We start from the raw sequence: 14,625 nt of genomic DNA on the forward strand, positions 1-14,625 counted from the left end.
TATTTAATCAAATTGCAAAGATCCTTATATGGTCTAAAACAATCTAGACGAATGTGGTATAATCGTCTTACTGAGTATCTAGCCAAAAATAGATTCAAGAATGATGATATCTATCCATGTGTCTTCATAAAGAAATTTGCATATGGATTCATTATAATTGCTGTGTACGTTGATGATTTAAATATCATTGGAACTCTTGAAGAGATTCCAACAATTATAAAAACTCTGAAAGAAGAGTTTGAGATGAAAGATCTTGGAAAGACTAAATTTTGTCTCGACCTGCAGATCGAGCATACAAAAAATGGGATCTTTATTCATCAAACAACATACACAGAAAAGATCTTAAAGAGATTTTATATGGATAAGTCATAAGTCACATCCATTAAGTACCCCAATTATTGTAAGGCCTTTGGATGTGGAAAAGGATCAATTCCGTCCTAAAGAAGAAAATGAAGATATCATTGGTCCTGAAGTAGTATATCTTAGTGTCATTGGAGCGCTAATGTATCTTGCTAGTAATACACGACCCGATATATCATTTGCTGTGAATTTACTAGCAAGGTATAGTTCCTCTCTAACCAGAAGACATTGGAATGGAATTAAACAAAATTTTCGATATCTTCATGAAACGGTTGATATGGGATTGTTTTATCCATATGGATCCAAGTCATAATTAGTTGGCTATGCTGATGCTGGATACTCGTCTGATCCATATAAAAGGAGATCTCAAATATGATACCTATTCACATATGGTGATACAACTATATCATGGAGATCTATGAAATAGGCGATAGCGGCAACCTCCTCTAATCATGCTGAAATACTAGTGATACATGAAGCAAGTTGCGAGTGTTTTTGGCTCAGGAGTTTGATCAAATATATTTTGTTATCATGTGGACTAATTGATCATAAGATAGCTCCAACTGTCCTATTTGAAGATAATACAGAATGCATTGCTCAACTTAAGGGTGAATACATCAAAGGTGACAGAACAAAGCATATTTCTTCCAAATTCTTCTTCACTCATGATCTCCAAAATCAAGGAAAATTGATGTCCAACAGATCCGCTCAAGTGATAATCTGGTAGATTTATTTACAAAGTCACTCCCGAAATTCTCCTTTGAAAAATTAGTACATCATATTAGGATACACCGATTTCGAGATATTAAATGATGTCAACCAAAAGGGAAAACTGTACTCTTTTTCCCTTCGTCAGGTTTTTTCCCATTGGATTTTTCTTAACAAGGTTTTTAATGAGGCAGTTCTCATCACAAAGGATTTTGTACTCTTTTTCCTTCACTAAAGTTTTTTCCTCATTTGATTTTTCTTTAGTAATGTTTTAACGAGGCATAATCCTAAATGGACATTCAAGGGGGAGTGTTATGGCGAGGATAGGATAAGAATGGATGCACATTTATGGGCAACTCATTTTTCTATGTTGAGAGGAACAAGTCTTTAGAATGAAGCAAAATAAATGAGGTTTGAAAAGCAAACTTTGTACGCCTATAAAAACATGAACTAAGACAAAGGATAATACACATGGGAAAAATAATCTCTCTCTTTCTTTATGTTTCAACTATTCTAAATACTCTTCTCTCACTCTTTATATATTAGTAAATGGTGAATTATATGGTAAAGACTAAATATGTAAGTTTACAGATTTTTCCTTTAATAGAATGAAAGAGAGATTAATAAAGGTAGGACCCCCACGTTTTAAATAATAATAAAATAATAAAAAAAACTATAAAAAGAATTATATTCTCTTTTTATACCATTTTAATCTGTACAGGAAAAATTTATAGCATGTAGCAATAGCAACTAAAATTGATTAATAGCAAGTGTTGAGGTTCGTATTTCGTTTTGCTTATGTAATAATTTATTGATTAATAATAAATTTTTAAATAAAATTTAAATTTGTGATAAATTAATTTTTAATTTATTAAATTAAAAAATATTATAAAAAAATTTATAAAAATAATCAAATAAATAAATCCGTGATAATTGACTAATAAAGTGAAGGAAGACGTGGCTAGCATAAAGGCTTAAAATACGAAAAGTCTGTATTTTGGACAGGCTGGTAGAGGGATACATATTTATGTAAGGGATATATAGTTGTCCAATTTATTAAAAAGAGATAAAAATTAATATTTAAATTAAAAATATAAAAATAAATAATTTTTTAATATTTAAAATTTATCATAAAAAATAAGTTTAGAAATTTCGATTTATACACTCTAAAAAATTTGTCTTTATATAAACTACCAAAGGAGTAAAAAGAGGTGTCTACTATCTACTATCATGTATTCCAAAATTATTTAGTCATCAATTTTATAATTTTAAATGTGTTAAAAAATAATTTATATTAAACAAAAATATAACAACAAATTAGAACAAAATTTGGATGTCTATTAAAAGTATTTTGTGCGTAATTATACTATTTTTAATGTGTTAAAAATTATTCATGTTAGGTACAAAAAACACAAATTTAAACAAATTTTTTGTGTGCCAAAAATATTTTATGTACTGTTTTATTATTTTCGATATGTTATGAATATATGTAAAATAATAAAAAAAATCTTGTCTCCTTTAAAATTGGAAATATGCTTAATGCAAAAAAAAAAAATAATAATAAAACGTTTGATTTTAACAGTCAGTAAAAAATGATATTTAAAGCATAAATAGCAATTTTGTTAACCAATATACTGTATCTCGCCAATTATATAACCCTAACAAGTTAGCATGATTTTTTGTCAACAAAAAATTCTAAAACTTCAATTCTAAATTCTAAATTTGAAATCTTAAATTTTAACCGTTAAATCTTAACTGTAAATCCTAAATCACAAATTCTACAGCATAAACCTTAAGTTTTTTACTCCAAACCTTAAGCACTAAGCCCACAACTTAAATTCTAAACCCTAAGCCATGAATTCTAAAACTAAATTGTTGTTCCTAATGAGTATCTCTCTGTCCTTGTTGTTAACAATAAAGCATGATATAGGAATTTATTGTCCAGTGTTTATGTTTATGCTTGACTTGCCAAACTTGATTCTCTGTCTATATCCATGTCTCAAACTCACGTCCTCCTATACATGGCCGACCTAAGTAACACAAGTTTACTGCCTTGATTTACTACACTTACTGCCGCAACCCCAAATTATAATCCCAAACTATAATCCAGGACAGAATACCTTTACAAAACCACACACAAACCAACACAACACTAAACAGACCAGAATAATTTTTTTTTATTATTATTATTAGCTACAAAACCATAATATTAAACAAACCAGAATAATTTAATTATTATCTGCAAAAAATAATTTTCTTATTAGCATCACCAATAACAATAATATCAAATTAACATCTTAATATATTTATTAATAACACCAACTATGAATATTTTAATTTAAAAAGTACAAAAAAAATTCGATTACCTTCAACAATAACAAGAGAATATTCTTACAAATAATTTAGAGATTATATTCTTAAAAGATTTAGATCTTCTAAATTTGAATTTTACTTTAGAAGGTAAATTGTAATACTATTTATTTCATAAATGAGATCAAGAAAAAATATAAGAGAAAAAATATTCAAGAGTGAGAGATCACACTTTACCTTTTAAAGTGAAAATCTAAAATTTAGAAAAATCAAATTCATTCTTAAAAAATATATAACTTGTAATAACTTCCAGTAATATACAATTTAAGCAACACTTATAAAATGTCACAAAAATTAATAAGACCACATTATTTTATATTTTAACAATATTTTTATTTTTATTTTTCAAAATTAAAAGCATTCTCAAATACTAAAACAAACAGATTTTAAATTCAACAAAAATTTTTAAGCATTGCCAAAGTTTCATGATATATATAATGAGTTTCTGAATTATATCAAGCGTGATGATTAATCCATCGTCGTGATTTCCTTCTCTAAATCCTAAATTGCTATTTCTAAACACTAAACACAAATCCCGCAAACCCTTGATCATTCACCCTAAACCCTAAATCCAAATTCCAATCATATATCCCAACCTCTAATTCTTATACCGCAAACCCTAAGTAATGAATTTAACCCAAAACCTTAAACCACTAAACAACTCAAGCCTATACCCTAAACCTTACACCACTAAATTCATCCACGCTAATTTAATTTTATTACTCTAAACACGACGTAATAATTTTAAACCGAATAGCGTAATTTGAATCGTAATTCATAATTGATTTTATCAATTGCCTAATTTCCATCATCATGGTTATTTTTTGGGACAACGAATGGTTTTTTCTATTTTGTTTTTCAGCAGCAACAGATTTTTCTTTGTTTTATTTTTTGCTATTCATAATCCTCTTTTTTGGATGACAAAAACAATCCGTAACACTTCTATTTTTGGCTTTGAAAGGAAAAAATGAAACCCATAATCACATTGTACAAAAGATTAGGCCCACCAAAAATGGCCGACGAATCACAATCATAAACATTAACATTAACTTCTGCTAATTATAACACCGGAAATGACAAGCTGATAGTCTTCGATTCAGTAATTACCCCCAATTCTCCCAGCATATAAGCCACGCATCTACAAGCAGTTTCAGCCACCTACTTTCATCAAGTATAGAAAAAAATGCCTTCAACACAGTAGTACACACCTAGCTAGTATTGATCTTTTCATAGAGATATTTTTTGGGCGGTTTGTAAGAACTATTATTTCATATTTGTTCTGAGTTTTATTAATTAAAAATGAAGTCCCAATACATATTTGTTACCCTCAAGCAGCATTTTACATACTTAAACGAAACATACACTTCTAATTAATAATTAACAAAAGCCCAGTACACAACTTTTATCTTTTGAACAAGATGAATTTTTACCTACTACCCTTGAGAAAATTATCTAGATGTTTAAACTCTCTTCCCATGAAGGACTAATTTAAAAGCTGAACTTAATTAAACACGTTTATGTGAATCTACGAGAAGCCCATGATAATAAAGACGAGTATTCATTAGGGAAATGTACCACATGAGCCATTAGGAACCCAAATCACAAGTATTTTTAGTTCTTTATAATATAAGGTCAAGAATAAAGAGTCTGAGTATTAGGTTAGAGAGAGTTCTCCCTGAAAGATCCCTTTCTCCCTTAATTAGATTTCAGTAATCTGATTACTAATTATATACCAATGACCTATATACCTGTTTCTTTATTCTTTTCTTTCTGTATCTCTGAAACTAAAATCCAGTTCAACAGAGAGCACGTCATGTGAAGAAAACAATGAGACACAACCACCATAAAACTATCACATTCTAGTATTAATTGAAAGAAAGAAAGAAGAAAGAAAAAGGCTAATTATAATTTAGAATATATTCAGCTTTGCCAATTGCTGCCTCTTTCTTTCCCTTTTTTTGTCATCAGTACAACTTGGGTAATTTTATTTTATCTTTTTTCAACAGCTGATGATAAATATCCAGCTCACAAATCCCTCAAACTATGTCTCACACAAGCTCGTAAACAAATTCTCAATTTAGAAGCCTGAAACAGATGCCACTCAATTGATTCAAGAACAACATCTACATTATAAAGATGTTTCATACTTACAAGGCAACGTTGTGGCAAGATTCCAAAAGAGCGTAAATTGAAGGATCCTGGAAATCAAGACTCTTTGTCCTTGGGTATGTTATGGGGCAATCTATTGAAAACATTCTCATCTACAATTCTGTAATGTTTTGAAAACTGGTGATTTATCATTCCACAACATTTATCTACATAATTTCCGTACTTGCTATACAACACCGGGACAGTAAACATCAAGAGGGTTCCTGTCACAATAAAAGAGGAAGAAATGTAAATAGAGTTAGATACAAAGGGTGTTCATATTTAAATGTCAAAATGACTCTATACAGCACCAAACAAAAAGCATCAAGTCAAATAGGATCAATGACATGACATGAAACCTAGTTTGAAAATACATAAACGTGTGTGCATTAATGGAAACCATGAAAATGCAATGGAAGTTTGAGAATAATTAGGTTGCAAATGAATGGACACGAATCCACCTTGACCTCACACCAGAAACAAGACAAGAGAATGCAGTGAAAGGAATGGCAAAAGAAGTTCAAGTGAAACACCTAAATATTATTTAGTACAAAATTTATAATACATTGAAGAAAATGGAGCATCTCAAACTGAGAAGTCACAGAATGAAATTGATAAAAAGACTTAATATGCAACCATACCAACATATGCCAGTGTGAAGAAAGAGAATATGCTTCCAATGACAGACAAAAGCCACAAAGAACCCACCACCTGTCAAGTAAACAATAAACACTGAATCACCTCTGCTCATTATTCATCAAGTTATGTACACAAATTGATATCTACAAAATCCAATATCTAGATGCAAAAAATTGTATTACTAACTAAAGCAAAGTAGAAAAGTGTAAGACACAAGTAGGCCATGAACAAGGTTGAAGTAGAAAGGTAGGTGATATCAATTGCTAACTGCTCATATCACGGCTCCCCAGCCACAATCCCTAAATTGTACACCTAAAACAAAGCTAACCTTAAAAATACTTCTGACATCCTTTCCAATAGTGATATCATGTGCTAAAACAAAGCTAACCTTAAAAAAAATTCTGAAATCCTTTCCAATAGTGATATCATGTGCTATAAGGAGCAAATTGTTGATCTTGACCCGGAATGAAGCTGCTACATTATTGACCATCTCCTCTGACACTACTAGCTCTGGTAATGTTGGTGGTTGTCTGCAGTTAAAAATTAAAATAAAATAAGACAGGCAATGATCATGCTCACTTTAAAATGATGAAAAGCATGTATTGCAGAACAAGGATTACTGATCATACTTATTTCTAAGGGCCGCATAGTTAGCACGCAGAAACAAGAGTACAATCAAAATCAGCAAGACATCTGAACAAATGGTTAAAAAGGGTAAACTGGTCCAATCAACCAGGAACCAGGCAATTGTTGCAACAACAATGACACCCACGGAAAGTTGCCATCGCTTCCACAATAGAATATCAGCAACTACAATAGAAACAAAGGAGAGAATTAGAAAGAGTTAATACTTCAGAATTAGTATATACATGTCCAAAAGGGGGAAAATGAAAGTATGGATGCTCAAGAAGAAAAAGAATGTTTGTGAAGAAAAAGAGTTCCATTCATCTAAAAAACAAATAACCAGTATAAATTATATCTTCATATCAAAATTTTCAACTCCAACAAATATCAATGTAATACCCGACCTGTTAGATTTATAACAAAACAAATGGAAGATAGAGTATGCAGACCCAAAAGAGAAAGTTAAAATAGAACTTCAATCTCTTACCAACGGTAGTAGGAAGCTGTGCGTCGTATTCAGACATGAAACCAACTCTTCGAAATGTAAGTCGTAGCCCTACCAAATAGACTGCCCTGATCTGGACAAATAACTAACGCGTTAGTTGAATTAATACCATTACTGGCAACAAGCTTCACAGTGACAGCATCAAAATAAGTGTTCCATATTCAATCATCACTGCCCAAATCATAATAATCTTCCAAATCTCCAATGCAACTAATACATCAACACCAATAAACTCAAGAAACTGGAAGCACGAACAAACATACAATTACATTTAATAAATAAACTTACTCAAAGCTTCACAAAGATGATACAAACAAAACTTCCCCACAATTCGAACTAATGCTTTAGGTTAAATTACCAAAATCACAGGCATAACCATCAAAGCCAAGAAATTTTCTTTGTTACACAATCTACACAAAATACAGTGATTAAACATGGCATGATCCCACTCATAATTAGTATGGATATATAATAAACAACCAATCGAACAATTATTTTAACGGGAAAAGATATTGAAAGCCAAATTACATGGTTTCTTCAACGTAACGATGATTCAAATAGAATCTTATAAAAGCACGGTTAGTAAAGCGTAGGGTTAGGGGAGAGAAACATGAATCAGATCATCAAATTCTGTGTGATAAACCCTAGAATTTGATAAAAGCAAGGTTAGAAGAGAACGCTGAAAGGGAAAAAGAAAGAAAACTAGGTGGAACGTTGCTTGGTTGAAAATTAGGGTTTATGAAGGGTGAATCAAATGGAATCAAATGTTGGTGACTCCTCTCAAATTCTGGAAGGAAGGAAGAAATGAAGAATACTCAAAAGGTAGTTAGTATTTACCAGCTGACTTAACCCTTGCTAGCTGGTAAGTTAAGGCACAAGTGTGATCCTTTTCCTTCTCATACTTATCAAAATCGAATGGATAATCAACTCACTCAAAGTGCTGGATCAGGGAATGTAGATTAGTAGTTTAACCCATAGTTATCAAAATCGAACCAGTAATTTACCCGGTCACACACCCGGGTCACCGGGTCAGTGGGTTACAGGTTCAACTGGTGGGTCATTGATTCATTCGGTTGACCCGGTCATAATTAAATAAAAATATAAAATTATAAAAATAAAATTAACATCAAAAGTTGAAACTTAAAATGATGTCTTCACAAACATATTAATAACAATCAAGTATCAATTCTTAGACATAACTAATTATGCAAAAAGAGATAATAAACTAATCACTAGTACAAAATACTTTCTAAATTTAAATGAACAAGAGAGGGCGAAAAATCACACAATCAGTAAATCAAATCCAAAAAATAATCTGAAAATTGACATCTATATCTTCATAGGACAAATTTGAAGCTTGACCGACATTTCCTTCATTTTAATTTGCATCTATATCTTCATTTGTGTATTTTTCACAAATCAATACCAAGAATAATTCATAATAATACAAACAGAAAGCATGGAAACAACAATTTAACTGAATAATTTTATTCTGAGTTGCAGAGAACATGAACCCCATTTTCAACAACAAATTCAACTATAATAATTTTCAGCAACAAAAGATTTAGCTCAAAAGATGATTTACAGACATCAGCATAAAATTTGGCCAAGTAATTATTTCACCAAGACAACAATAGCTTCAATCGTAATGATAATTAATAACAATTTTAACTCAGTGCTGATTTTCAGTAACAAACAAATTCAAGTGAGTGTTTATTACATCAACAAACTCAACGTTCAATCAGAAACAAATTCATTCAGCAATGAATAAATTGAAGTTAAGTGATTATTTCAGCAAGACAACAAATTCAACGTTCAGTGATAATCAGGAATAAATTGCAGCAACACATTCAACTTTCAGCAACAAATTTAACTTTCAGTAACAAAATCAAACTGCAGTTATGAATTACAGCATCGAAATTGAAACAGAAAGAAAGGGGGAATTTGTTGGAACTCACCAAATCGGGTTGCGCCAAGGAAGCTGACGGCGAGGCTCCAAGCAAGAAGACGAACGAAGACCAGCCCACCGGGACCTGCTGCCTCTGCTTCTGGTGACGGCGAGCGTAGGCGAAGGCGCGCGACTGGGTTCCGTGTGGTTCCGTCTGGTTCTCCCGCCCGCGAAGCGAGCCCAGGAAGGCGGTGACTCAGCTTGAGACGGTGAGGACAGAGCGCTGACGAGCTTGATTCCAAAACGGTGAGTGCCAGACCGAGAGAGAAGTGACACACCGGAGACGAGAGTGGCGTAGAGAGGTGAGAGAGCTTGAGGGAGAGAATGGCGAGAAAGAGACCCCAAAGGAGAGACGTTGAGGCTTGAGGGCAGGGGTGGGTCACTGCGGATCAGATTAGGGCATTTGGGGGTGGGGGTTGGCAAACATAGTTATCAAAATCGAACCGATAATAGACCCAGTCTACTGAATCAATAGATTATTAATTCAACTTATGGGTTATAAGTTGAATCGATAAATTCGGTTATAATAAAATAATTATATAAAATTTAATTTTTTTATAATAATTTTTTTATATTAAATTAATTTATTTTTTTATTTATTAATTAAATAGTATCTATTATATTATTTAAATATATATTAAAATATATTAATATTAATAGATGTCATATAATTATCAATAACAAAAAATATTATGATTAGTAAAAGTTTTTTGCTTATTTTTTTTAATTTATAGATATTTAACAAAGTTTAATGTTTATTTTAATAATTATATATAATTAAAAATTAATTAATTTAAGAAAGAATAAATATAAAATAAAAAATTAAATTAATATGAACACTATTCATTAGAATAAAAAGACAAAAAAATAAAAAATATTTTAAATTAACATGACTAAAAGAATTAATACATAAAGTTATTAATTAGAATATGTCTAATAGTTTGTAATATATTTATAAAAAGGCATAATATAATACAAAGACTAAACTTGGTCTAGTGGTTGAAGACTCCTTTATATTTTGAAGGTGTCAAGTTCGAACTCAGCAGATCAACCGATCAGGTTCAATTCTAGGTTTAGGCCATATTTGACCGAGTTTTTTGAATTTGACCGATTTGTTCGTTTGTTCCGATCTGGATTTGATAACTATGTTGGCAAACGACGCCGTTTCTTTTTTTAAAATTATGTATGAGCCGGTCTGGGTCATATAAACCGGGTGGATCACCGGTTTTATTAAAACCCGTCTGGATCAATTTGGTTTTTGCCGGGTCTGATACAAGAGTGGTCTAATTAGTGGCTCAACCCGACCAAATGACTGGGTGACTAGGTCTCTGATCGAACTGGCCGGATCGAGTCAAATTTGATAATTATGGTTTAACACATGAATCACTAATTAAATTATTTCTTTTAAATTTAATTCAATAAATATAAAATATATATAATATATATAATATTATTAATATCTAATAATAATATGTTGTTTCGCTTTTCAGATTTTACAATAAAATATATGAATAAACTATCAAATATCGTTTTAATGTTTTTTCATATTCAATGGTATTAACACAGATGAAAATGATAATTATCTTATTTTTTAGTGCTAAAATAGTAAAATATAATTACTAAAATATCAATAAGACGATATTATGAGTTCATTTCAATACTCAATTTATTACATTTTGTGATTAAATTACAAATATTTTTTTAAGAGTGTTTTGTTTTTTGGTTTATAAGTAATTCACAGAAACTCAATCTGTCAAAGCAGGAACAATCTGTTACACAATGCTTGCAATAACGAAAACATCACCACATATCAAGAATATGCCATAACCTATGAGTTTATTTCAATACACAAAATATTTTGTTTTACTATAATGTTGTTATCCATGATTTCTAATTTTGAACACAAAATTTAATATGCTTTAACAAAGATTAACAAAGTTTTCAACCCAATTTTAACAAGCTTAGCACAATGATTAACAACAGAAGAAAAAAGTATTGAATGAGGCAATGAGCACAGAATTTATCATAAAAAATTTTTTAACAAAATTTAACAACGAAAAAAAGGCAAGAACAAGTCAGTAACAATTTATTAGTATCAATTTATTACCAATCACTAAGCCAGTAACAAAGTTAATCAACCCAGAACAAGCAACAACAAAGCTAGTAAGTCAGTAATCAAGTTAAAATTTATCATCAAGCAGTGAGCAAAGCCAATCAACCAAGAAAAAACACTAAGCATTAATTGAGCATTCCCTTAGGCGAGGGCAGTGGCCAGAGATTTGAGAGCGACGAACGATGGAAAGCTGGCGACGAACACTGGTGAGCTAGCAACGAACGACGGGGAGTTGGTGACAAACGCTAGCGAGCTAGCGATGAACACGGCAGACGGACGGCAGAGGAGCAGAACCTGGAGATGCTGGTGTTGGGCAAACGGGGGGCCTTCGAGCACGACAAACCAGGAGGATTGGCGAACGACCACGACAAACCAGGCGGTGACGATGAGTCCAATGGCGGCCTGATGGAGGCTAGGGTTTTCAAGGAAGAATGGGGAAGAACTTTTAACGAATGGAGGCCAAGTTTTCAAGGAATAATGGGGTGGGTGAAAGCTTGAAAAGGGAGAGAGAGGCTGGTTTCTCAATTCCAAAACCCTTTCCCAAGAAGACAAAATATCATGAAGCTGCTTGTTTCGACCTTAAAGACATGGATATCGGAAAAAATCTTCAGCCAAAAGATACAAAAGATGGGGAAAAAACTAAGTTAGCAAATGCATGCTTCTCAATGACTCCAACAGAGAAAACAATCTTTTGTAGTGTGATGAAAAGGACAAAATTACTAAACGACAATGCTTCCAACATCTCTCAATGTGTGCAATAGACAAAAAAAAAAGATTTCTGGTTACAAGACTCGTGATGCTCATTTTATGTTACATTACTTGTTGCAAGTACCAATCAAGAGCATACTTCCTGACCATGTTGCCATTGCTCTAATTCGATTATGTTCATTTTTTCATCGAATATGTTGGAAGGTAATTAGCCTAGCTGAGGTGGCTAATTTAGAAGTAGAGATTGCTGAGACATTATGCCAATTGGAGAGGATTTTTTCTCCAAGATTTTTTGCCATAATGGTGCACTTGCCTATTCATGTGGCAAATGAAGTGAGGTTAGGTGGTCCAGTTAACTATCGTTGGATGTACCCTATTGAACGGTATATGTGCACACTAAAATTATATGTTCATAATAAAAGTCGTCCAAAAGGGCCCATTGCTGGAGGAAATTTGACCACTGAGTGTATAAACTTTTGCTCAAGATATTTGCATGAGGATGTTCAAATAAGGTTCAATAGAATCCTTCGGAACAATGATGTGTGTGTTTTAGATGAGGTGTGAAATCCTAGTTTGTTTCCAAACAAAGGATGTCCTTGGGGTGAAAAAATAGGAGTTGTTTCATTTTAGATGAAAAATGAAAAACACAAGGCCATGCATACATCCTGAACAATTATGATAAGATTGAACTCTACATGAGGTATTTTATTTTCTTCCTTATCATTTGTTAATTTGTAATTATAATATTGTACTTTACTAACAAATATAAATATTTGATCTCTTCGGAGAGCATGAGGGTCAAGTTAATGATAATAATCTACGTAAAACGAAGTGAAAGAAAGCCAAAGACCATAGTCAATAATTCTTAGAATGGTTTAAAGTTCGTGCCATGAAAAAAGATGTGACTGGTTGGGCAAAAGGGTTGGCTAGGGGTCCAAATAGAGTTGCAAAAATATTTTCAGGTTATGTTATCAATGGTATAGATTTCATACAAGGCACCGTGATGCGAGACGTAAAATCCAAAATAGTGGTGTCACTTTAAAGGCATTGACTCCTAGTTTTGCTAGTGCAAAAGTAACCTACTATGGTAGAATAGTTGATATGTTTGAGTTAGATTATTATGGCCAATTTAAAGTAGTCCTATTTAAGTGTGAGTGGTATATAGTTGCAAATACAACTTTGGTCTCTCATATGTGTATTTCAGTAAAAAATGTTACCAAGAAGAACTATTTGTGTTAGCATCTTAAGTAAACTAATGCTTTTATGTGCAAGACCCATATGTGAGTGACAAACACTATGTTATGAAAATAATTCCAAGAGACTTATTTAGAATAAGTGATGATCTTGAGTCTAATACCCCCATAATAAATGCAAGAGAGCCATGTGAATTTGAAATGATTCCAAGTCTTCCAAATAATAATGGTGAAGTTGATCTAGTGAGGAATGATCTACAAGCAACCATCATAGATATGACTCCAAACATGTTTGCCAAACAACATTGTGAGAAAGACGCGGAAAGCGAATGTGATGAGTATAGGGAGGATGTTAATTTTGAAACATCTTAGCATGTGTTCATGTAGGATTTTTTTGGTAGCATCCTAAATGAGTTACTTTTGTTAGTTGTTTTGCTTATTTAATTACTTCCTTATGCTGATTATGTTTATTTAATTAACAAAATAATATTTTTTCATTTATTTCTTATGTATGCAGAATGAAAAAAGGGGAGATCACTAAAAGAAAAGGATAATTATCTTAGGCCAAAAAATCATGAAAGGAAAAACTTCAAAAAAAGTAATTCCTTTAAGGTTATACAAGTTAAGTCAAGTGCTAAATTACTACAAAAATATAAGATTAAGAGAGAGAAGATCATGGCTGACAATAAGAAGGCTAGTTTGTAAGCTCAAGGTCCAAAAGATCCAACAAAAAAACAACCTATCACAATAGTGGAAGATGCATTTGAAGAGCAAACTAAGACTCTGAAAAAGAAAAAGAAGGTTCAACCGAAGTTAGTTTTTCAAGAATGCGAGCATAATGGGAATAATACAAAGGTTGCAGCTGAAAAGAACCCCTAAAGTGGGAATGAGACAATGTGTAACACCCTAATACTTTTAAACTGAGTTAAGTTTTATTTGGAATATATTTAGTAGCTGATATTCAAAACCTTGCAAAAATTTTCTTTTAAAACAAATGTGAAATATTTGTATAAAATAATTTATAGATAAAAATATTGAATAATTAGTTTTTATTAGAATAGTTACTAGTTGAAAAAATATAAGTGGATTTAAAAATACTAACATAAAAAATCGGTGTGCTAAACTATGAAGGTACAACAATGACAAGCTTTACTCATACCAAATAAAAAAAGAAATATAATAGTTACAATTGCAATCAGTCAATAAGGATAAAACAAGACACATAAAAAATCCTAATTCTCTTAATTTATTTAACTATGGCTAAAACAATCGCATATTCTTCCTTCTTAAGGTAAACGTTTAATGTTTT

General features: G+C 31.6%; 1 protein-coding gene across 3 annotated transcripts; it reads right to left on the bottom strand.

The window, feature by feature from the left end:
• Positions 1 to 4,310: 4,310 nt before the first annotated feature.
• Positions 4,311 to 9,796, bottom strand: LOC112765745 (reticulon-like protein B16). 3 transcript variants are annotated; one of them, XR_003183893.3, is made up of 7 exons: positions 9,313 to 9,796; positions 7,337 to 7,427; positions 6,855 to 7,035; positions 6,614 to 6,755; positions 6,228 to 6,297; positions 5,590 to 5,810; positions 4,311 to 4,596 (listed from the first exon to the last, which is right to left on the bottom strand). XR_003183893.3 is itself a non-coding variant. In XM_025811605.3 (6 exons), the coding sequence occupies exons 2-6, from the start codon at positions 7,371 to 7,373 to the stop codon at positions 5,644 to 5,646; spliced, it is 597 nt and encodes a 198-aa protein (XP_025667390.1). In that variant the 5' UTR covers positions 7,374 to 7,427; positions 9,313 to 9,796; the 3' UTR covers positions 5,338 to 5,643. The 3 variants fall into 3 exon arrangements, 1 of the variants encoding a protein (XP_025667390.1); XR_011875503.1 differs by having other exon boundaries at positions 4,311 to 4,599; XM_025811605.3 differs by lacking the exon at positions 4,311 to 4,596 and having other exon boundaries at positions 5,338 to 5,810.
• Positions 9,797 to 14,625: the final 4,829 nt, after the last annotated feature.

The sequence above is a fragment of the Arachis hypogaea genome, chromosome 17 (genome assembly GCF_003086295.3).
Source record: "Arachis hypogaea cultivar Tifrunner chromosome 17, arahy.Tifrunner.gnm2.J5K5, whole genome shotgun sequence".
NCBI classification, from domain to species: Eukaryota; Viridiplantae; Streptophyta; class Magnoliopsida; order Fabales; family Fabaceae; genus Arachis; species Arachis hypogaea.